Source organism: Myotis daubentonii, chromosome X, assembly GCF_963259705.1.
Source record: "Myotis daubentonii chromosome X, mMyoDau2.1, whole genome shotgun sequence".
NCBI classification, from domain to species: Eukaryota; Metazoa; Chordata; class Mammalia; order Chiroptera; family Vespertilionidae; genus Myotis; species Myotis daubentonii.
Genome location: NC_081861.1, coordinates 89,897,021 through 89,922,635, shown reverse-complemented (window position 1 = coordinate 89,922,635; position 25,615 = coordinate 89,897,021). Strand labels below are relative to the sequence as shown.

Genomic DNA, 25,615 nt, shown 5'->3' with positions numbered 1-25,615 from the left:
ATATCATAATGAAATCATAACTAACATTGTTGAGGGTTTAGTAAGTGCCTGGCAGTCTTCTTCTAAGTGTTTAACATGTATTTACCCATCCAGTTATCACAGCAACCCCATAAAGTAGGTACTATTATTATTCCCATTGTACATATGGGGAAACAGAAGCTCAGGTCATACATCTATAAGTGGCAGAGCCAGGAGATAAAGCCAGGAAGACTGGCCCCAGAAGCTTATATTGATCTTACCCACTGTACTATACTTCTCTCAATATAAGGTTTATATTGAAAACTACTATAATTGTTCTAATGGTGAATACATCATTTCTATTGAAATAACTTACTTGTTTTCAGATTCTGGCATTTCAGAAACTTTTGGAACAAGAAGACGAAACAAACACCTGTATGATAAACATAAAAAGTGATGCTTAGGAAGAAACATAAAAAAGAATTAATACCAAGTTATTAGCCTTACTAGAGGCCCGGTGCACAAAAATTTGTGCACTCGGGGGGGGAGGGGGGGTCCCTCAGCCTGGCCTGTGCCCTCTAGCAGTCTGGGACCCCTCGGGAGATAACGACCTGCTGGCTTAGGCCTGCTCCCGGGTGGCAGAGGGCAGGCCCAATCCCTAGGTGCAGCCCCTGGTCGGGCTCAGAGCAGGGCTGATTGGGGAGTTGGGGCGCCGCCCCCTGTCACACTCAAGGCAGGGTCGATGGGGAGGTTGTGGAGCAACCCCCTGTCACACACAGAGCAGGGCCAATCAGGGGGGTTGGGGCTCTGTACCCTGTCACGCACAGAGCAGGGCCCATCAGGGGGTTGGGGTGCTGCCCGCTATCACCCACAGAGCAGGGCGGATCAGGGGGTTGGGGCGCCGCCACTCTCACACTCAGGGCAGGGCCGAGGGGGAGGTTATGGCTCTACCCCGTCACACACAGAGCAGGGCCCGTGGGGGGGGGAGCTCCCCCCTATCAGGCACAGAGCAGGGCTGCTCAGGGGGTTGGGGCCCCGCCCCCTGTCACACACAGAGCCGCAGGGCGATCAGGGGGTTTGGGTGCTGCCCCCTGTCACACTGATCCCGGTGCTGGGAGGCCTCACGGCTCCGCTGATCCCAGTGCTGGGAGGCATATTACCCTTTTACTATATAGGGTAGAGGCCTGGTGCACGGGTGGGGCCAGCTGGTTTGCCCTGAAGGGTGTCCTGGATCAGGGTGGGGGTCCCCACTGGGGTGCCTGGCCAGTCTGGGTGAGGGGCTGAGGGCTGTTTTCAGGCTGGGGGTGACTGAACTCCCAAACGCTCCTTTTTTCCTTTTTTTTTTTTTTTTAAATTCTGGGCCAGCTTTAGCTTGAGGCTTGGCTCCAGCTCTTAGGCCTAGGCTGAAAGTAGGTTTCTGGCCTTTGCTTACAATGTTGCAAATCTGCTGGCTGAAGTTGGGCGTATTTGTTACAGAGTTTCTTAAACTGCCAGCTCAGAGGCAGCGGCAGGCGGGGAACGTTGGTTTCCTCCGTCACTGAGGCAACCAAGCCTCATGTTAGTTTCAAGCTGCCTGGCTGCCGGCCGCCATCTTGGCTGACAGTTAATTTGCATATCTCGCTGATTAGCCAATGAAAAGGGTATCGGTCGTACGCCAATTACCATGTTTCTCTTTTATTAGATAGGATTGCCTCAGGAGGCAGAAGTGAGAAAAGAGAGGGTAAGGAGGAGATTAATTCTTTTTTATTTATAGACTAGAGGCCCGGTGCACAAAAATTTGTGCACTCCCTCAGCCCAGCCTGTGCCCTCTTGCAGTCTGGGACCCCTCGGGAGATAACGACCTGCTGGCTTAGGCCTACTCCCAGGTGGCAGAGGGCAGGCCCAATCCCTTGGTGCAGCCCCTGGTCGGGCTCAGAGCAGGGCCGATTGGGGAGTTGGGGCGCTGCCCCCTGTCACACTCAAGGCAGGTTCAATGGGGAGGATGCAGTGCCACCCACTGTCACACACAGAGCAGGGCCAATCAGGGGGTTGGGGTGCTGCCCCCTGTCACGCACAGAGCAGGGCCCATTAGGGGGTTGGGGCGCTGCCCCCTGTCATGCACAGAGCAGAGCCCATCAGGGGGGTTGGGACTCTGTACCCTGTCACGCACAGAGCAGGGCCCATCAGGGGGTTGGGGAAGTCCCCCCTGTCACGCACAGAGCAGGGTGGATCAGGGGCTTGGGGTGCCGCCACTGTCACACTCAGGGCAGGGCTGATGGGGAGGTAATGCCTCTACCCCATCACAAACAGAGCAGGGCCCATGGAGGGGGGGTTGGGGAACCACCCTCTATCACCCACAGAGCAGGGCCAATCAGGGGGTTGGGGCGCCGCACCCTGTCACACACAGAGTCGCAGGGTGATCAGGGGGTTGGGGAGCTCCCCCCTAACAGGCACAGAGCAGGGCTGATCAGGGGGTTGGGGCGCTGCACCCTGTCACAAACAGAGCAGAGCGGATAGGGAGGTTGTGGCCCCAACCCCTGTCACACAAAGAGCCGCAGGACGATCAGGGGGTTTGGGTGCTGCCCCCTGTCACACTGATCCTGGTGCCGGGAGGCCTCTCAGCTCCGCTGATCCCGGTGCTGGGAGGCATATTACCCTTTTACTATATAGGATAGAGGCCTGGTGCATGGGTGGGGGCTGGCTGGTTTGCCCTGAAGGCTGTCCTGGATCAGGGTGGGGGTCCCCACTGGGGTGCCTGGCCAGCCTGGGTGAGGGCATGATGGCTGTTTGCAGCTGGTCACACACCCTTCAGGGTGGGGGTCCCCACTGGGGTGCCTGGCCAGTCTGGGTGAGGGGCTGAGGTCTGTTTTCAGGCTGGGGGTGACTGAAGCTCCCAACCGCTCCTTTTTTTCTTTTTTTATTCTGGGCCACCTTTAGCTCTGGCTCCAGCTCTGAGGCCTCTGCTGCTGAAAGCAGGTATCTGGTTTGTTTGGGTTCTACAATCGAAACACTGTATCAGCTCCAGCTCTGAGATCCCGGCAGGCTGAAAGCAGGTTTCTGGGGTTTTGTTTAGCTTCTATATTTGTTAACAATGTTTCAAACTGCAAGCTCAGAGGCCGGCAAGGCAGGCGGGGAATGTTGGAGTCCTCCGTCACTGAAGCAAGCAAGCCTCATGTTAGTTTCAAGCTGCCTGCCTGCGGCCGCCATCTTGGCTGACAGTTAATTTTCATATCTTGCTGATTGGCCAATGGAAAGGGTAGCGGACATACGCTAATTACCATGTTTCTCTTTTATTAGATAGGATCTTTGTATTGTTTTAATGGTTGTAATGAAAACATACCAATTTGTAATTTTGGAAGAGTAATTTAAATAAAAAATTTGAAAAGTGATGCTTATGAAAAATTCTTAAATACTTCCACAGTTTATAGAATTACCCCAAATCATCTTCTAGAACATTAAGTATGGTATACAAGTCTTTATATTTTTCTTCCTATGAAGGAACCTGAAACTGGCCATTGGGTTCCACATAAACTAGAATGACTATTGTTTGAAGGGATCTGGTAGTATAATGACAAACCAACAAAATAAGGTTAATTTATAAAGTTTCAAACCCTAATTTTTTTTAAAAAATACCATCTATCCTGAATGATTTCAGATATTTATCTGCCTGAAGGCATATAGGTATCTCAAGACTCCTTCTGATACTTTTATTTCTGTGATTCCTTTTCCTTTTGGAAGTGTGGCCTCAGGCAGAGTTGCCCAACAGGAGAACCACTATAGAACCCTTTTGGTTTCAGATTTTTCCCACTGACATATTCTCAGTCACATCATTAGGAGTTACCATGTCCTAACCTCAATTTCCTCTGCCTCACTATTGTATGTAAAAGTTCCCTTTTGATAAACCATTTTTTTCATCATAAAAAGAGAGAAGGGGGAAAATCAGGTTCAACTGATATCTTTTTTTTTTTTTTACTTTAACATCCCTATCATATATCCAATGGCACTTTATACAGAAATAGAAAACAAATCCTAAAATTTTTATGGAACCACAAAAGATCCTGAATAGCCAAAGCAATCTTGAGAAAGAGCAAAGCTAAAGGGCTCACACATCCTGACTTAAAATTATACTATGAAGCTATAGTAATCAAAACAGTATGCTACTGGCATAAAAATAGTCATATAACAATGTAATAAAACAGGGAGCCCAGAAATAAGCCCATGTATATACAATCAAGTAATACTGGTCAAGGGAGCAAAGAATACAAAATAGAGAAAAGAGGTTTTTCAGTAAATGATGTTGGGAAAACTGGGTATTCATATGCAGAAGCATGAAACTGAACCCCATATCTTGCATTACTTATAAAAAATTAACTTGAAATGAATTAAAGACTTATATAAGACCTGAAACCACAAAACTCTTAGAAGAAAACACAGGGAAAGAGTTCCTTGACAATGATTTTTAAATATGACACCCAAAGCATAAACAACAAAAGCAAAAATAAATAAGTGGGACTTCTTCAAACTAAAAAGGTTCTGTACAGCAAAAAAGGAGAAAAAAAACTATCAACAAAATGAAAAGCTTCATCAGTGTTGCTCAGTGGTTGAGCATCAACCTATGAACAAGGAGGTCAGGGTTTGATTCCCGGTCAGGGCACATGCCTGGGTTGTGGGCTCTTTCCCCAGTGGGGTGTGTGCAGGAGGCAGCCAGTCAATGATTCTCTCTCATCATTGATGTTTCTAACTCTCTCCCTCTCATTTCCTCTCTGAAATCAATAAAAATATTTTAAAAATAACAAAATGAAAAGGCAACCTACAGAATGGAAAAAATATTTTCAAACCACCCTATCTAATAAAAGAGAAACATGGTGATTAGCCATACCTCTGCTATCCTTCCCATTGGCTAATCAGGGCGATATGCAAATTAACTGCCAGCCAAGATGGTGGCGGGCAGCCAGGCAGCTTGAAGCGAATAGGAGGCTTGCTTGCTTCAGTGACAGAGGAAGCTACTGTTCCCTGCCTGCCACTGCTGGCCTCTGAGCATGCAGTTTGAAACATTGTTACAAATATAGAAGCTAAACAAAACCCCAGAAACCTGCTGTCAGCCAGCCAGGATCTTAGAGCTGGAGTTGAAACAGTGTTTCGATTGTAGAACCCAAACAAACCAGATACCTGCTTTCAGCAGCCGAGGCCTCAGAGCTGGAGCCAAGCCTCAGAGCTAAAGCTGGCCCAGAATAAAAAAAAAAAAAAAAAAAAAAAGGAGCAGTTGGGAGCTTCAGTCACCCGCCAGCCTGAAAACAGCCCTCAGCCCCTCACCCAGGCTGGCCAGGCACCCAAGCGGGACCCCCACCCTGATCCAGGACACCCTTCAGGGCAAACCAGCCGGCACCCACCTGTGCAGCAGGCCTCTATCCTATATAATAAAAGGGCAATATGCCTCCCAGCACCGGGATCAGTGTGACAGGGGGCAGCGCCCAAACCGCCTGATCACCCTGCGGCTCTGTGTGTGACGGGGGGCGGGGCCACAACCTCCGTATCCGCCCTGCACTGTTTGTGACAGGGGAAGGCGCCCCAACCCCCTGATCAGCCCTGCTCTGTGCCTGATAGGGGGGAGCTCCCCAACCCCCTGATTGCCCTGCGGCTCTGTGTGTGACAGGGTGCGGCTCCCCCACCCCACCCCTTCATGGGCCCTGCTCTGTGTGTGACGGGGTAGAACCATAACCTCCCCATCGGCCCTGCCCTGAGTGTGACAGTGGCGGTGACCCAATCCCCTGATTGGCCCTGCTCTGTGGGTGATTGAGGGCATTGCCCCAACCACCGCCCCCCACTGGCCCTGCTCTGTGTGTGACGGGGTAGAGCTATAACCTCCCCATTGGCCCTGCCCTGAGTGTGACAGGGTGTGGCGCCCCAAACCCCTGATCTGCCCTGCTCTGTGTGTGACAGTGGGCGGTGCCCCAACTCCCTTATCGGTCCTACTTCTGTGCATGACAGGGGGAGCTCCTCAACCCCCTGATCGGCCCTGGACTGTGGGTGATAGAGGGCGATGCCCCAACCCCCTGATCCACTCTGCTCTGTGTGTGACAGGGGGCGGTGCCCCAACTCCCCTATTGGCCCTACTCTGTGAGTGACGGGGGGAGCTCCTCAACCCCCTGATAGGCCCTGCTCTGTGCGTGACAGCGGGGAGCTCCCCAACCCCCTGATGGGCCCTGCTCTGTGCGTGACAGGGTACGGAGCCCCAACCCCACTGATGGGCCCTGCTCTGTGCATGACAGGGGGCAGCACCCGAACCCCTGGATTGGCCCTGCTCTGTGTGTGACAGGGGGTGGAGCCGCAACCTCCCCATCAACCCTGCCTTGAGTGTGACAAGGGGCGGCGCCCCAACTCCCCAATCGGCCCTGCTCTGAGCCCGACCAGGGGCTGCACCAAGGGATTGGGCCTGCCCTCTGCTACCCGGGAGCGGGCCTAAGCCAGCAGGTCGTTATCTCCTGAGGGGTCCCAGACTGCGAGAGGGCACAGGCCGGGCTGAGGGACCCTCCCTCCCCACCGAGTACACAAATTTTTGTGCACCGAGCCTCTAGTATATAATAAAGAGGTAATATGCAAATTGACCATCATGCGTTCACAGAATTTGGCCACCCCCATGTGGTCACAAGATGGCCACCAGAAGATGGCTGGCAGGGGAGGGCAGTTGGGGCGACCAGGCTGGCAGGGGAGGGCAGTTGGGGGCGATTGGGTTGGCAGGGGAGGGCAGTTGGGTGCAACTGGGCCAGCAGGAGAGGGCAGTTGGGGGCAACCAGGCCAGCAGGGGAGGGAGGGCAGTTGGGGGTGACCAGGCCAGCAGGAGAGGGCAGTTGGGGGCACCGGGCTGGCAGGGGAGGGCAGTTGGGGGTGACCGGTCCTGCATGGGAGATAGGGCAGTTGGGGGGACCAGGCTTGCAGGGGATAGCAGTTAGGGGCAACCAGGCAGCAAGGAAGGGCAGTTAGAGGTGACCAGACCGGCAGGGGAGGGCAGTTGGTGGGGACCAGGCCTGCAGGGGAGGGCAGTTAGGGGCAACCAGGCTGGCAGGGGAGGGTAGTTGGGGGCGACCAGGCCAGCAGGGGAGCAGTCAGGGGTCAATCAGGCTGGCAGGGGAGTGGTTAGGGGGTGATCAGGCTGGCAGAAAGAAGTGTTAGGGGCAATCAGGCAGGCAGGCAGGCAGGCGAGCGGTTGGGAGCCAGCAGTCCCAGATTGTGAGAGGGATGTCTGACTGCCCTAAACCGGCAGTTGGACATTCCCAGAGGGGTTCCAGATTGGAGAGGGTGCAGCCTGTGCTGAGCAACACCCCCCCCCCCAAATGCACAAATTTCATGCACCAGTCCTCTAGTATATCTGATAAGGAGTTAAAATTCAAAATATATAAGAAACTCATTTGACTCAATACCAAAACAAACAAAAAACCCAACCAATCTGTTTTGAAAGTGGGCAAAGGACCTGAATATTTTTTCAAAGAAGACATACAGATGACCAATAGTTACGTGAAAAGATGCTCAACATCACTAATAATCAGAGAAATGCAAATCAAAACCACAACAAGATATCACCTCAAGCCTATTACACTGGCTATCATAAAAAAGACATTAGATAACATGTTTGTGGGGATGTGGAGAACAGGGAATCCTTGTATACTGTTAGTGGGATTATAAATTGGTAAAGCCACTATGGAAAAACAGTTAAAGAGGTTCCTCAAAAATAAAAAATATAACTAACATGTGATCCAGAAAACCCACTTCTGAGTATATACCCAAAGGAAAGAAAATCGCTACCTCAAAGAAATATCTGTACTCCCATGTTCACTACAGCATTCTTCATAATAGTCAAGATATGAAAACAATCTAAGTGTCTGCATGAATGAATAAAGCAAAGTGGTATGCACACCCAGAGACACACATTTCACAATGGACTATCATTCAGCCATATTAAAGAAAAAAAAATCCTGACTTTTTAAACAATATGAATGGACATTATGCTAAGTAAAATTAGTCAGGAGAAAGACAAATACTGTATTATCACACTTACATGAGGGATGTGAAAAAAAAAAGTACCAAATAAATAAAAACTGAGTATAATGGTGGTTGCTAGGGGCTGAGGAGGGAAATGGGGAGATGTTGGTCAAAGGCTACAAACTTCCACTTATAGGATGAATAAGTTCTAGGGAACTAATGTACAGCGCAGTGACTATAGTTAACAATAATGTATGATATATTTGAAAGTTGCCAAGAGAGTAAATCTTAAATGTTCTCACCACGCTCACAAAAATATTGCAGTTTTCTGAAGGGATGGATGTGTTAACTAACCTTATTGTGCTAACCATTTCACAATATAAACATGTATCAAATCATAAGGTTGCATACCTTAAACTTACACATTGTTATTTGTCAATTAGATCTCAACTAGAGGCCCAGTGCACAAATTCAAGCATGGGTGGGGTCCCTCGGCCTGCCCAGCAATGGGGGCCGTCTTGTCCAGTCCCAATTGGGGCCAATTGGGACCGGCCAGCAGGAGGGAGAGACCATGGGAGGTTGGCTGGCCATGGGAAGTTGGCTGTGGGAGCACACTGACCACCAGGGAGCAGCTCCTGCATTGAGCATCTACCCCCTGGTGGTCAGTGCGCATCATAGCGACCGGTCGACTGGTCATTCGGTTGTTCAGTCATTCAGTCACTTAGGCTTTTATATATATAGATAAAGCTGGAAACAATTTTAAATACAAAACAGCTGTATATAGGCACTGACACAGCCTGACCCAATCAGCACTATTTCAGCAAAGTTTATAGGCCAAGAGTAAGATTAACAGAGGAAATCCTTTCTAAACCATAGGATATGGATTACTTACTTTAAAGCTGTAAAGATTTGTTCTGGGTCTTCCGAATATTGAGCTAAATATTCTAAAGCTTTTTCTCCCGCAATTTGTTGCCCATTCTAAAAAGGATAAATATGTTAAATTACATCTCAAAGTAATATTTACAAAATGTTATCTATATACCTATCCATTAAGGACAAGAAAATAATTTAAACTTGTTCATGTTGTATTCTCAAAAGAGCTACTTTGCAAGATGGTAGAATGAAGATACAACTCATTGATGAAAACAGAACAGGTTCATATTGGCCTGAGAAATCCACACCTCCTTATCCAGCAACACTAATAACATTGCCAACCTTGAATCCATTAGGATTAATCTTATTATGCTCTTTATTCCTGTTTTTTTTGGGGGGTTTTTTTTGTTTGTTTGTTTGTTTTTAACAGTAACCAAAGAACCCCAAACTCTCAGGTCATGCTCGTTTTTTAGTATCCTGATCTTCATAAGGCTTTGTAAATACCTTATTTTGCCTTCTTTTTTTCATTTCTCCCTAATTCCTTCAATCCTTCCACTATAGTCTCTGAAATTCAGTCCATTATTTACAACTTTATCATATTCTCAGTCAAGGATGGGACTAGGGTGAGCCAGGTGGTATAAATGAGGCTCTCAGGGTGTAAAATTTAAGGAGGCACTCACTTTCAGGGTCATGTAAGGACCAACTCTGCACTTGCATGATCCTAGGAGTGAGTGCTTCTTTAGGTTCCTCCCTCATTCCTTCATCTTAGTTTTGTATCCTGTTCTGTTCCATGTATTATACTTTTGGACCATCTCCTACCTTTCTAACTCACTCTCTTTATTACTCCAGCAATCCTTCAACTGCACTAAAACCTTCAATCCATTGATGCTACTAATTTTTCATGGTCCCTCATCCCCTTCATGTCCTCCTCTGTACCTAGTTTAAATTACATGATAATTAATTATAATCATTCCTTGTTTTCCTGCCCCTCTTTGGCTTCATTGTATTCTTCTGGAAAAACGACAAGCCTTGTTAAATACAACTTTCTACTGACTATTGTACCTGCATCCATGCAGCAGAAAGTGGCTGGATAAAAACCCATACAACTATTTGCTTTACTTAAAAACTTCATCAAATGATCCTTAATACTACTGGGCAACCAAACCACACTGCCTTTGTCATTCATTTTCTTGCTTTTCTGGATGATTAGTTTACACCATATTCTCTTCTCTTTACCTGCAACTCCTCTTTTCCCATTCTCATTCTCAAGTGATGATCTTTTTCCTACTTCACGGAGAAAACTGAAGCAGTCAGGAAAGAACTTCCATGATTCCCACTACCACATCTACTCACACCCCAGGAACCACACCACATACTCTGTCTTCTCAACTGCTATCATAGATGAATTATCCATGTTTCTTCCTAAAGCCAACCTCTAAACTTATACAATTGTGCCAATCACCTCTTGCTGGTTTAAGGACATTGCTCTAATAATTCTCCCTTTTCTCTCACATTGTCAACTTTTTGTTCTCTTACTGGTTCATTCCAGTTAGGATATAAACATTTTCATTCATCCCATCTCAAACAAACAAGCCTCTTGATCATACTTCTCTCATCCTGATCTCCATAGGCCTAATTTATTTCCTTCCCTTCACAGCAAACTCCTCTAAAGAGTTGTCTATACTTATTGCATCCAATTCCTTTCCTTCGATTCTCTCAAGCCTACTCCAATCAGGCTTTTGCCCTACTACTTTATCAAAATTGTTCTTTTCCAGCTCACCAGTGATCTCCATATTGTACACTTCAATGGTCAATTTTCAACCCTCGTTGTATTTGACCTATCAGCAGTTTTAACATAGTTGACCACTCTTTCCTCTTTGAAACACATTTGGCTTCCAGGACACTACACATTATCCTTGTTTTCTCTTTTGTTAGTTCCTCTTTTCTCCCCAAAACCATTAATGTTTGAGAACTCCAGACTCAAACATATATATCATTTATATATTAATGACTCTCATTAAACTTTTACTCCAGCCCAGACCTCTTTCCAAAACTCTAGTCATATATCCAACTGGCTATTAATATCTCTATTTAGATGGTCTAATAGACATCTCAAATGAATCATGTCCAAAACTGAACTCCTGATTTCCCCCAAAACCTGCTCTATTTGCAGCCTTTCCTAGTTTAGTTGATGGCAACTCCATTTGATGATCCAGTCCCTTTTTCTTATAGCCTTCATCTAATCTATCACCAAATACTGTTGGGTTTACATTAAAAATAAATCTAGAATCCAACCATTTATCATTTATTTCCATTGTTATCTTCCTTATGTGAGTCACTATCATCATTTTCCTGGATTACTGTACTATAAAAACTTCCTAACAGGTCTCCTTGGTCCTCTTATGGTCTAGTCTCAATATAACAGTCAGAGCATTTCATTAAATGAGAGTCAAATCATGTTACTGCTGTTAACAAATGGTTCCCCATTTCATTCAGAGTAAAAGTCAAAGTCCTTTCACTGGCGTATAAGGATCTACATAGTCCAGATTCTCCATTACCTTTCTGACTCCAACTCTTACTAATCCCATTTCACTCTAACCTTACTGCCTTCCTTGCTGTTCCTGGTACCTACCTTAGGGTATTTGTATTGGCTTTTACCTCTGCCTATAATACTCTTTGCCTTCACTGCCCATCCTGTATATTTATAAGGCTAAGTCACCAATTTCAAGTCTTTGCACAAATGTCATCTTCTCAATGTGACCTATCTGCATTACCTTATTCAAAATAAATCAATCCAGCCCAATTGCACTCCTGATCTTTTTTATTCTGTTCTAGTTTTCCATATTATCTATTAAGTTCTAATGTGTTATACAAATTTGCTTATTTATTACTTATTGTTTATTATCCTCTCTCCTCCTGCCAAAATATAAACTCCAAGAAGGCATATCACCGTTTCATTTACTTAGTTATCCCAAGAGACTAGAACAGTACCTGGCACGTAGTAGGCACTCAATAAATATTTGCTGAATGAGTGATAAAGGGTGTCCCAAAATTCACGCAAGAAGTAATTTTGATAAAAAAAAAAACCCCACAGGTATATAATTAAAAATTGTAAATTTTTATTGATTCATAAAGTATACAGTATAGGGTTATGTATGGAATAGCATATCGGGTAAATGGCCTCCACGGTACAAAAAACTGGATTATCACATCACGATAGCGAGCACCATTAACTGTTATTGCCTGAGCAGCCGCATTTCGGTCACAGAAAATTTCAACAAAAGATTGTGTATATGCCAGCAAAGCCGTGGAGGCCATTTACCTGATATGCTATTCCATACATAACCCTACACTGTATCTTTATGAATCAATAAAAAATTTACAATTTTTAATTATAAACCTGTGTTTTCTCTCAAAATTACTTCTTGCATGAATTTTGGGACACCCTTTATATTCTCACTAGCACTTCAAATGACATTTATAAAGCAATTGTAGTAAGTGAAAACTGGATTCTACACATGTTCTTCTGTAACTATATATTCAATTTTGGGGGTTTGGTCACGCATCCTCTAATTCAAACTACTTTCAGTTTGTTTTTCTCTGATTTTTTTCTCCTCATTAAAACCATTTTCTTTTTCTGAAGTACAGTTTCATAATTCTTCTGCTTTCCATATCAAATGTAAATTTATAAACCTTCCTTTAAAAAGATATTTGCCTTTGGCTTCCCCACTACCAAATTTTTCTCACTTCCTCCTCCTCACCATCTTACACAAATATATCCTATATCTGTATCTGCCAAATATTTTTCCTCCTCCAAGAGTTCTATTACCCTATTTATTAATATCAAGACACATATCACTCAAACTGTATTTAGTAACTACTTTGGGCAAGATATTGGGTTAGGTGCTAAAAATATGGTCCTCAAGGATCTCACAAGTTAATTTGGATAGAGAAGTATGCATTAGCAATATAAGGCAAAAATCTATACTAATATGCAAATTGGCTGGGATGCCCTCACACAATGACCAAACAAGCTGTGTGGGGCAACCAGGCCGGCAGGGTGGGGGTGGGGGGGCAGTGAGGGGCAACCAAACAGCAGGCTGCATGGGAAAACCAGGCCAGCAGGTGGGGCAGTGAAGGGCAACCAAATGACTGAACAGCAGGATGCTTGGGGCAACCAGGCTGGCGGGGGTGGGGGGGCAGTGAAGAGTGACCAGGCTGGCAGAGGGGGTCAGTGAGGGGTGACCAGGCCAGCAGGGGGGGCAGTTAGGGGCAACCAGGCCAGCAGAGGTGGCAGTTGGGGGTGACCAGGCCGGCAGGGGGGCAGTTAGGGGCAATCAGGCAGAGGCCGTTAGGGGCAATCAGGCAGGCAGGCAGGTGAACAGTTAGGAGCCAGCGGTCCTGGATTATGAGAGGGATGTCCGAACAGTCCCGGATTGGAGGGGGTGCATGCTGGGCTGCGGGGACATCCCCCCATGCACGAATTTCAAGCAACAGGCCTCTAGTGTATAATAAAGACCAAATAGCTAGCATATATGTTACAAATTACTAAAATTCAGAATAGGAAGAGAACAGTGAAGACTGGAATTAATCTGGGAAGTCTCTACAGTGGAGGGAAACCTTAGGTTGGGCTTTGAAAAGGGTAGCATCTAAATAAGCAAGAACGTTTTTTTTTTTTTTTAAGAACGTTTTTTGAAGGATGGGATGGTATAAACAAGATACATAAAAAGGAATGTGATTGGCCTGTTTGAGAGACATTATGCTTGGTTGGAGTGATGATGGGCTTATGTCTCCACTATTTTAGATCTCGTGACTATGATGTGTAGATGTAGATGTGAACAAAACCAACCCCATCTCTGTGTCCCAGATTTCATTTCACTTTTAAGTTTCATGCTGTGACCTTTGACCAACCTCATTGTCCTTAGCAAGCATATGAAAGCCTTCTAATTCATGATTATTTGTAATGCTTAAAAATAGCCATAAATATTTTTGTTGAAACAGCCAGAATGGCATCAATTGAGATGACAAGCTGGTAATAGTATCAATTATAAACAATCATCAGGGATTTAAACTGTTTTGTGTGCTTTTTTTCAAATTGATGAGAAAGACAAGTTTCTAAATAGGTAACTACTGCATTTGTTTGCATGGCATAGCATTTTAAATCTGGTGTTTTTTTAAAAAATTAACATTTTATTATATTTGTTTTTTTCTGTAGTTTTAAGCACAAATCTGTTACCTCACCTTGTTTCATTTACTTCACATTAGAAAGAAATGAAGCGAAATAAAAAAATGCTGTAACCAAGCTTGGTGAGAAAATATGAGGTAAAATAGTAAAGGAAGTAAGGGAAGGCCTCTCCTGTGCCTACCTAATGATGATTCCATTAATTATCTCACAAAATGAAAAAGAGGCAAACATTTCATAAATGTATACATAAGAGTTACCTCTAGAGCAAACTGGGCAGCTAGACTGAAAATCTTGACAGGTGAACTTGCATCTGCAAGTGGGTCATTCCCTTCTAATGCTTCAGTTGTTAATAAATTTTCTAAAGTGATAATTGCTTTCAGAGCTGAAAACAAGGAAACAATTCAAAACATGAGATACTCTTATCAAAGATAATAGCTATCAACGGTTAATTATATCACAGTGACTTTGGAACTTATTTTATGAGCACTAATATCTTTAAAATATTAGCTAATTTTCAGCCATCTAAATTGGTAAACTGTCAGAAAAATGCCTAACTGAGCAATTCACTTCTGTGAATATATCCTATGCAAAAGTAAACAAAAACATACAAAAATGTTCATCCAGTCCAGCTGGTGTGGCTCAACAGTTGAGTGTTGACCCAGGAACCAAGAGTTGCCGGTTCAATTCCCATTCAGGACATATGCCAGGGCTGTGGGCTTGATCCCCAGTTGGGGCCATGAAGAAAGCAGCCAATCAATGACTTCCTCTCTCATCAATGTTTCTATCTCTCTATACCTCTCCTTTCCCCTCTCTCTAAAAATCAATAAAAATATATTTAAAACAAAAACAAATGTTCATCCAGCAATATTTACAAGAGTGAAATATGGAAGCAACCTAAATTCCATCAATAATGGATAGGCTAAATACATTTTGGTAAATCCATTAAATGAAATATAATACAGAATGAAGTAAAATAAATGAATGATAGTATTATATTCCATTATATCTTAAAGGTAGATTATAATAAGTTAAATATATGTAGTAAAGACCTTAAGTAACAATTAAAGTAACAGAAAAAGAGTTACAGCTAATAAGCCAAAATAAGATAAATATAATCATAAAATTCAATTAATCCAAAAGAAAGCAGAAAAACAAAATGGCATCAAAGAAGAAATGAGACATATCACAAGATTGAAACCTAACCATATCAATAATCATTCTATACTAATAAAAGAGAAAAATGGTAATTGGCATACGACCGATACCTTTTTCATTGGCTAATCAGTGAGATATGCAAATTAACTGCCAACTAAGATGGCAGTTAACCGCCAAAAAAGATGGCGGCTAATTTGCATATTGCAGGCAGGGTGGTACAGCGCCATCAGAGAGCGGGTTGGGGGTGTGAGTGCCAGCAGTCGTCCCAGACCTGATCCCGCCAGTAGACCCGGACGCGGGCCGGTGAGGCTGCTGCGGCGTCCGCCCGCACTCACGCCGCCAACCCGCGAGAGCGGGTAGGGGGCGTGAGTGCCAGCGGTCACCCGGGACCCGATCCGGCCGGCAAACCCGGATGCGAGCCGGCGGGGCGGCTGCAGCGTCTGCCTGCACTCACGCCCTTAACCCGCGAGAGCGGGTTGAGTGCGTGAGAGCCGGTGGTCGCCCGGGACCCGATCACGCGGGCCTGTGGGGCGGCTGCAGTGGTCGCCCCAGACCCGATCCAGCCGGCAGACTTGGACCCGAGCCGGCGGGGCGGCTGCGGCGTCCGCCCGCACTCAAGCCGCCAACCCACGAGAGCGGGTTGGCAGCGTGAGTGCCAGTGGTCGCCCAGGACCCGATCTGGCCGGCAAACCCGGACGTGAGCTGGCAGGGCGGCTGTGGCGGTCGCCCGGGACCCGATCACGCGGGGCTGGCGGGGTGGCTGCAGCATCCGCCCGCACTCACGCCCTCAACCAGGGAGAGCGGGTTGGGGGCGTGAGTGCTGGTGGTCGCCCGGACCCGATCACAGGGGCCGGCAGAGCGACTCGCCCCCAACCCGCTCTCCCGCCCAGCAGGGATCCTCATTTCCCCCCATCACTGGTTCTGCCCCCAGCCCAGGCCTGATGCCTCTGTCAGAGGCGTCAGGCCTGGGCTGGGGTCAACGCCTGAGGGCTCCCAGTATGTGAGAGGGGGCAGGCTGGGCTGAGGGACACTCCCCCCCACACACACCCCCAGTGCACGAATTTCGTGCACCGGGCCCCTAGTGTTAAATATAATGGACTAGATGACCCAATTAAGAGGCAGAGATAAATAGGATTACAGAAAGCAACTTTCAACAATATGCTACCTAGAAGAAATACACTTTAAATATGAAGACAACTAGTAGCCTGGTGCACAAAATTCGTGCACATTAAAAGGTAATTAATTGCCCTAACTGGTTTGGCTCAGTGGATAGAGCATCACATGCAGACTCAAGGGTACCAGGTTCAATTCCGGTCAAGGGCATCTACCTTGGTTGCAGGCACATCCCCAGTGGGGAGTGTGCAGGAGGCAGCTGATCAATGTTTCTCTCTCATCGATGTTTCTAACTATCCATCTCCCTTCCTCTCTGTAAAAAAATCAATAAAATATATTTTTTTAAAAAAGGGAATTAATTAGCAGAGATATTTTAATATTGCTATTTGCCCTTTCTCTATAATAGAAGTGTGAGAGATGAAAGGAAATTAGTAAAATGTATATGAAAATAATATATAAGTTTATTAATAAATAAGCAGTAACAAAAGGATATAACAACAGAGGCATGATATAAAAACAAAAAACATGATATGAAAACAACAAAAACATGATATGAAGACAACAAAAACATGATATGAAAACAACAAAAACATGATATAAAAACAACAGTGATGCAAACAATGACTGATAAAGTGATTAAAATTATTCTAATATCTCCCTGTACACCACATTAAGAGTGAAAACACTTTCAGAGTGCTTGACTAATTTCCCTTTTGATGAAGTACTTAGAACTTTAACTGTAACATCATATGCTCTTCAAACTCGAGAGAAAGCAACATATAACTGACCATGTGCAAAAACGGGTTCAAGTAGGACTATGCCTACTCTGTCTAGAGTTTGTCCTTGTGATTTATTAATAGTCATCACAAATGCTGGCATCACGGGAAACCGTTGTCAAATCAATTTAAATGGGAGGCCAGTGTCATATGGGGACAAATTAATTCTTGGAATCAGAACAACCTCTCCCTCTGCAGATTCTATTAATACTTCAGCTTCGATATTGTTAGGTCACAATCTTTTGATAATAATTCTGGTACCATTACAAAGACCCCATTTACTATTGAGATTTCTCAACAGCATGATGATTACACCCACTTTCAATTTTAATTTATGACACAGCATTCCCAAAGGAGTAATACTATTAAGAAATTCAATGGGAAAATTTTCCTTTTCAGCATCATCTGTGGAATCAATGGAATCATCACTCAAATATGTGTGAAAATCTCCATCGAGTATATCCAAATTTTCTTCATTTAATTTTTGAACATGCTCATTTTTTGGACAAAGAATTGCACGTTTAGATATATTTTTAATATTATCTAAGCAGTGGTTTTCAACCTTGGCTGCACATTAGAATCACCTGGGAATCTTTTAAAAATCCTGATTCCTGGGCCTCGTCCTTCAGAAATTGTTTCTCTGTTATGGGGTGGAGCCACAACATTAGTAACAAAGAAACAGAATCAAAACTTTATTTTGGGGAGCCATTACAGTGTTTTGGACAGGTTCAAGCCTTGGACTGATGAGAGGGCACAGTCCTCTCATTGCCACGTGCAAGTCCTAGCTTGGAGGGCAGGGCCCTCCCAGCACAATTATAGCCAACAGCTGTAGTTGTAAGCTTAAACCTATGGTCCAAACACGTGGCCCCATGTGCCTGAGTGATGTAGGCTTGATAGAATTCAGGTGCATGTAGTTGAGTAGGATTGAAACCCAGGAGGATGTTGTAAACATCTTGGTCACGCCCTTACTTTGCCTTGTAGCATCTGCTATAAAATAAAGCACTGTGGGCATGGTCGCTGTCTCTCAGAGAAACAGTGTCCCACCAAGACCCAGCTGTCATTCTCCTGTCTGTCTTTTCTAAGCCTTCAGCCACCCCCACTCAGGTTCACCCTTGGCTGTGCCAGCGCGGCAAACTTTATAAAGATAATGCCTCCACACTCCCAGGGCAGGTTTCTGCCTCAAACCCTGTCCTTACAGGAAACAGCTCCGGGAAACAGCTCGAGGGAGGGCACAGCTGAGGCCAAGACAACCCTTCAGTACTGACTTCCTTCCACTTGGTCACAGTGGTTCTGGTCATGATGAACACCACCCAGGGTTTTTATATAAGTAGAAATTAGTTAAAAGAAAAATAATAGGATAATCAAAAGAAAGCTGGAGGGTTATATTAATATCAGATAAAATAGATTTCAGAGCAAAGAATATTATCAGTGATAGAAGGATATTTCATGATGATAAACAAATAAATTCATTATAACATAACAATTCTAAATATTTATGTACCCAATAACAAAATTTCAAAATACAAGAAGCAAAAACCAATCAAATTACAAAGAGAAAATAATAAATCCATAATTATAGTCAAAGATTTCAAAATTCTCCTTCAATAATTAATAGAACAAATAGAAAATCAGAAAAAACACAGTACATTCAACACTATTAATCAACTTGACCTGACTGACATCTATAGAACACACAACCCCACACCAGCAAAATATATATTCTTCTCAAGTGCACATGAAATATTTACTGAGAAGGACAGTATTTGGGGCCATATGACAAACCTCAATATTGTTAAGAGGATTCAAGTCATACAAAGTTATACTTTTTGACTACAATTAAATGAAATTAAAAATAAAAGGAGAGCGAGCTGAGCCAACTGCTTGGGCAAGTGCGGGCAGCTGTGGCGCACCCCTGAGCCAGACTGCAGAGCTTCCACTCCCACCCAGAACGCTGTGACCTGTGACCCCAGACCCCGACTCCTTTTGGCTTGGCCAGCATGCCCCAGGCCCAGTGGGGGGAGGGGGGAAGAGATAGAATGAGTGGCAGGAGGTGGAAGGAGGAGCCGCCTCAGCCTCAGCTGGACAACAGGGCCCTCAGAGTCTCTGTGTGGAGCAAGGTGCTGCGAAGTGACGTAGCCTGGGAGAACAAGGATGAATTTTTAGATGTGATCTACTGGTTCCGACAGATTATTGCTGTGGTTCTAGGTGTCATTTGGGGAGTGTTACCATTGCAAGATTTCTTGGGAATAGAAGGTTCTGCCTGATCATTGCAGGAGTCCTGTACCTCTACTTCAGCAACTACCTACAGATAGAATATGGTGGCACATGGGAGCTCATGAAAGAAGGATTTATGATATCTTTTGCCTTGTTCATGGTATGTGTACCTGATAGTTTTACAGCAAGTAGTATCATTTCATGAATCACTCAAGGGGAGCCTACTGATTGAGTTACACTGTGATTGGGGTACCATTTTTAAAAAAGCTCATGATGCTGGAGGGCATGCCCACTCTTGAGTCATGCTGTACCAAAAGAAGTGGTGTGAAATATTGTACAGTCTTGGTGTGTAAATCCAGGGCCCATCATCAGCTTTACATCTGATTCTCAACTCTGCTGCATATTAGAAACAACTTGGAAACTTTTTAAAGTATAGTCATAGCATTATTCATAATTACAGGCCCAGTGCACAAAATTCATGCATGAGTAGGGTCCCTAGGCCTGGCCAGTGATCAGGGCTGCTCAGAGCCTTCCAGCTGCTGGCTGGGGCCTTCCTTTGTTCTGCGCCACCCCCTGGTGGTCAAAGCACGTCATAGAGAGTGATCGAACTCCTGGTCCAACTCCCAGGGGGGCACTTTGCATATTAGCCTTTTATAAATATAGACTAGAGGCCCGGTGCACAAAAATTTGTGCACTCAGGGGGGGAGGAGGGGTCCCTCAGCCTGGCCTGTGCCCTCTTGCAGTCTGGGACCCCTCGGGAGATAACGACCTGCTGGCTTAGGCCTTCTCCTGGGTGGCAGAGGGCAGGCCCAATCCCTAGGTGCAGCCCCTGGTCGGGCTCAGAGCAGGGCTGATTGGGGAGTTGGGGCGCCGCCCCCTGTCATGCACAGAGCAGGGCGGATTGGGAGGTTGCGATGCCACCCTCAGTCACGCTCAGGGTAGGGCCGATTGGGGGGTTGTGGCACCGACCGCTGTCACACTCAAGGCAGGGTCGATGGGGAGGTTGCGGCACCACCCCATCATGCACAGAGCAGGGCTGATCAGGGGATTGGGGAGTTCCCCCCTGTCATGCACAGAGCAGGGTCGATCAGGGGGTTGGGGACCTCCCCCCTGTCACTCACAGAGTAGGGCCAATAGGGGAGTTGGGGCACCGCCCCCTGTCACACACAGAGCAGGGCGAATCAGGGGGTTGGGGCGCCGCCACTCTCACACTCAGGGCAGGGCCGATGGGGAGGTTATGGCTCTACCCCATCACACACAGAGCAGGGCCCGTGGGGGGTGGGGGTTGGGGCACCGCACTCTATCACCCACAGAGCAGGGCCAATCAGGGGGTTGTGGCCCCACCCCCTGTCACACACAGAGCTGCAGGGCGATCAGGGGGTTTGGGCGCTGCCCCCTGTCACGCTGAACCCAGTGCCGGGAGGCCTCGCAGCTCCGCTGATCCCGGTGCTGGGAGGCATATTACCCTTTTACTATATAGGATAGAGGCGTGGTGCATGGGTGGGGGCTGGCTGGTTTGCCCTGAAGGGTGTCCTGGATCAGGGTAGGGGTCCCCACTGGGGTGCCTGGCCAGCCTGGATGAGGGGATGATAGCTGTTTGTAGCTGGTACCCACTGGGGTGCCTGGCCAGCCTGGGTGAGGGGCTGAGGGCTGTTTTCAGGCTGGGACTGAAGCTCCCAACTGCTCCTTTTTTTCTTTTTCTTTTTTTATTCTGGGCCAGCTTTTGCCTGGCTCCAGCTCTGAGGCTTCAGCTGCTGAGAGCAGGTATCTGGTTTGTTTAGGTTCTATAATCGAAACTCTGTATCAACTCCAGCTCTGAGATCCCAGCCGGCTGAAAGCTGGTTTCTGGCATTTTGTTTAGCTTCTATATTTGTTACAGTGTTTCTTAAACTGCAAGCTCAGAGGCCTGCAAGGCAGGCGGGAAACGTTGGAGTCCTCCGTCACTGAAGCAAGCAAGCCTCATGTTAGTTTCAAGCTGCCTGGCTGCTGGCCGCCATCTTGACTGGCAGTTAATTTGCATATCGCCCTGATTAGCCAATGGGAAGGGTAGCGGTCGTACACCAATTACCATGTTTCTCTTTTATTAGATAGGATTATATATATAGATAGCTAAAATGTACAAAGTCATCACCTGATAGATAGATAAAATGTATATTCATACAGAATATTATTTAATCATAAAAAGGAATGAAGTACTGATACATGCTACAACATGATGAACCTTGAAAATATGCTAAGTGAAAGAATCAAGACAAAATATCTCATGTATGAATCCATATTTGTGAAAATTCAAACAGACAAAAAGTTAGATTAGTGATTACCAGTGGCTATGGGAAGGGGAAATGGTGGGGGGGGGGGGAGATAACTGATAATGGGAACTTATTTTCTTTTAAGGATGATGAAATGTTCCAGAATCAGTTATATGGTGATGTTTACACACCTCTGTGAATATACTAAAATCTTCTAAAGTGTGTGTGTGTTTTTTTAATGGATTCAGTAAGAAAATTTAAAAAACACCAGAAAAAAACCCTCTGAATTATATACTTTATGGGATATAAATTATATCTCAAAGTTAAAAAAATTAATAAAAGAAAGTTATCTAGAAATCGGCAAATATTTGGGAAATAAGTAGAACATTTTTAAATAATCCAAAGGAATCAAAACTCAATATTAGAAAGTATTTTGAACTGAATTAAAATGAAAACACACCATATCAAAATTTATGAATCATCACTAAAACACATTACTTAGAAGATGATTTATAGCATTAATTGTTTATATTGGATAAGAATAAAGGTCTTAAATCAATGACCTTAGCTTTCACCCTTGGAAACTGGAAATAGAAAATCAAATGAAACTCAAAATAAGCAGAATAATAGAAATTACAAAAATCAGAACATAAATGAAATAGAAAGCAGAAAAAAATAGAGAAAAATTAATAACACCAAAAACTGGTTCTATGAGCTCAATAAAACTGACCAACTTCCAGTCACTCTGACAAGAAGAAAATGACAGAAGACACGAACTACAAATATTAGGAATAAGAAAGGTGATATCAATATAGCTTTTACAGATTTAAAAAAGTTAATATGGGAGAAATAATGATTAACTTCAGGCCAATAATTTCAACTTAGATGAAACTGACAAATTTCTTTTTTAAAATATTTTTATTGATTTCAGAGAGTAAGAGAGTGGGAGAGACAGAAACATTAATGATGACAGAGAATCATTGATTGCCTGTCTCCTGCATGCCCCACACTGGGAATTAAACCCACAACCTGGATATGTGCCCTGACCAGGAATTGAACCGTGACCTACTGGTGGGCTGACAAATTTCTTGAAAGAAACAATCTACTAAAACTCAATCAGGAAATAATAAATAAGGGGAATGGCCCTATAACTCTTAAAGAAATTGAGTTTATAATTAAAAACCTCCCTATAAAGAAAAATCCAGGCCCAAATGGCTTCACTGGTGAACTCTACCAAACATTTAAAAAGTAAATTAATACCACTGAGCAGCAGCAGCTCTTCTAGAAAGTTAAAAGGAGGGTGTATTTCTGAGCTCATTTTATGAAGTCAGTATTACCCAGATGGCAAAACCAAAAACATTACAGGAAAAAAGAAATACAGACCAATATCAGTCATAGACACATGTAAAAATATTTTTAAACAAACAGCATATTAAATATAATAGTATGTAAAAAGGAGAATATATCATGAATAAGAGGAGCTTATCACAGGAATGCAGTATTAGTTTAACAGTTGAAAAATCAATGTAACTGCTCACCTTAACAAACAAACTTTTAAAAAAATTGATCATTTCAGTAGATGCAGAAAAACTATATGACCAAATTCAATATCAAAGGAGAAGTTCCAAAATGGCAGCAGATATAGTGGAAGCTACACTGACACTCTCCCAGGACCAAACTAGAATTATAACTAAAATACAGAAAAAACATCCTGAATAGTCAACTGAAGACTAGCTGGAGAGAACCCTGATAACCAAGGACTGAAAGTAGAGACTGCTTGGGACGGGTAGGAAGTTCAGAAGTGTGAGGGGGCTGGCAGGGCTCCCACAGGAAGCAGCTAAAGTTCCAGAGGGATATCTCAGCTGTGGGGGGTTTCCACTAAGAACTCTGGGGTCTAAACCCTAAGTTGGGCTCCCCAGCCAAGAGCACCAGAACTGGAAAAGGTACCCACATACCATCTAGCTGTGAAAAGCAGTGGGATTGTTGTCTACCAGTGAGAGAAGGCTGGAAATGCAGCCACCATCGTAAAGGGCCAATGCACAAAATTTCGTGTGTAGCCACTTATGTTGGGCTCCAGCAGAGAGAGGGCAGAGTAGACTAGAACTAAATGAAGAGAATCCAGCGTTGGGGGCTCCAGCATTATAGCTTGCAAGGCAGACACCTCGGTTTCTTGTGCTGAGTCATTCCCTCATACTGCAGAGGACATCTTTCACAGGCAGTCATTTACCATACAGGAGGGTAGCAATTGCCACACCCTGTTGGAAAACCTCTCACCCACCATGTAAAGTCTACACTTCGCTATGGTCTATAGCCTGAAGCAAACTAAGATGGAAAATAACAATCAGATTCTAGAATGCTTTGAGTCTTTGCATGATCTCCTTCTGGATCTGGGGCTAGGAAAAGCAGACCTGGTGTACATCTTTGTCCTTTCCAAAGGCACCCAGTCTCAAGAGAGGGAGCCGAAAGCTGTGGATTGCTGATAACTACCAGAACTAACAAATGAATTCGGCAATATAGCAGGATACAAAGTTAACACTCATAAGTCTATGGCTTTTTTATTCACCAATAATGAACTTACAGAAAGATAAATGAAAAAAAAATCCCATTTACCACTGCAAAAACAAAAAAATTAAGATGCCTAGGAATAAATTTGACCAAGGAAATAAAGGACCTGTACTCAGAAAATTACAGGACCTTAAAAAAAGATATAGAGGAAGACATAAGCAAATGGAAGAATATACTGTGTTCACAGATGGTTAGAATCAACATCATTAAAATGGCCATACTACCAAAAGCAATCTATAGATTCAATGTAATACCCATTAAAATACCAACAGCATACTTCAAAGACCTAGTAGAAACTCTCCAAAAATTCATCTGGAATTAAAAAAGACCCCGAATAGCTGCAGCAATCTTGAGAATGAAGAACAAAGTTGGAGGGATCACAATACCAGATATCAATCTATACTACAGAACCACTGTTCTCAAAACTGCCTGGTATTGGCACAAGAACAGACATGTAGACCAATGGAACTGAACAGAGAACTCAGAGATCGACCCAAGCCATTATACTCAATTAATATTTACAAAGGAGGCAAGAGCATACAATAGCGTCAAGAAGGTCTCTTCAATAAATGGTGCTGGGAAAATTGGACAGATACATGCAAAAAAAATGAAATTAGGCCACCAATTTATACCATACACAAAAATACACACAAAATGGATAAAGGACTTAATCATCAGACAGGAAGCCATAAAAATCCTAGAAAAAGCCATAAGCAGCAAAATAGCAGACATTTGTCATAGCAATATCATTACCAATACAGCTCCTAGGGCAATAAAAACTAAGGAGAAAATAAACAGATGGGACCACATCAAAATAAAAAGCTTCTACACATTAAATAAACCATCAACAAAACAACAAGAAAACCCCCTATATTGGAAAACATATTTGCCAATGCTATCTCCAATAAGGGTTTAATCTCCAAAATTTATAGGGAACTCACACAACTTAACAAAAAGAAGATAAACAATCCAATCAAAAAATGGGCAAAGGACCTAAATAGACATTTTCTTGAAAGAAGACATACAGAAGGCCAAGAGTCATATGAAAACGTGCTCAAAGTCACTAATCATCTGAGAGATGCAAATCAAAACAACAATGAGGTACCATCTCACACCTGCCAGAATGGCTATCATCAGCAAATCAACAAACAAAAAGTGCTGACCAGGATGCGGAGAAAAAGGAACCCTTGTGCACTGCTGGTAGAAATGCAGACTGGTGCAGCCACTGTGGAAAACAGTATGGCATTTCCTCAAAATATTAAAAATGGTACTCTCATTTGACCCAGTAATCCCACTTCTAGAAATATATCCCAAGAAAACAGAAACACCAATCAGAAAGGATATATGCAGCCCTATGTTCATAGCAACACAATTTACAATAGCTAAGATTTGTAAACAGCCTAAGCGCCCATCAGCAGATGAGTGGATTAAAAACTGTGGTACATCTACACAATGGAATGCTATGCTTCTGTAAAAAAGACAATATTCTTACCATTTTCAACATCAATGGATCGATCTGGAGAGCATTATGCTAAGAGAAATAAGCCAGTCTGCCGGGAGCCGGTCCATCC

At 44.3% G+C, this 25,615-nt stretch overlaps 1 protein-coding gene and 1 pseudogene across 1 annotated transcript in view; one reads left to right on the top strand and one right to left on the bottom strand.

The window, feature by feature from the left end:
• The window catches only part of TEX11 (testis expressed 11), a 422,533-nt gene that overhangs the window by 112,269 nt on the left and 284,649 nt on the right, over window positions 1–25,615 (bottom strand). The window contains exons 17-19 of the mRNA XM_059678680.1: window positions 14,230–14,354; window positions 8,807–8,892; window positions 335–391 (exon numbers count right to left, since the gene is read on the bottom strand). Of these exons, the coding sequence (XP_059534663.1) occupies window positions 335–391; window positions 8,807–8,892; window positions 14,230–14,354 (268 nt within the window). The remainder of the gene's footprint in view (window positions 1–334; window positions 392–8,806; window positions 8,893–14,229; window positions 14,355–25,615) is intronic.
• Window positions 19,053–19,435, top strand: LOC132224621 (GEL complex subunit OPTI-like; annotated as a pseudogene).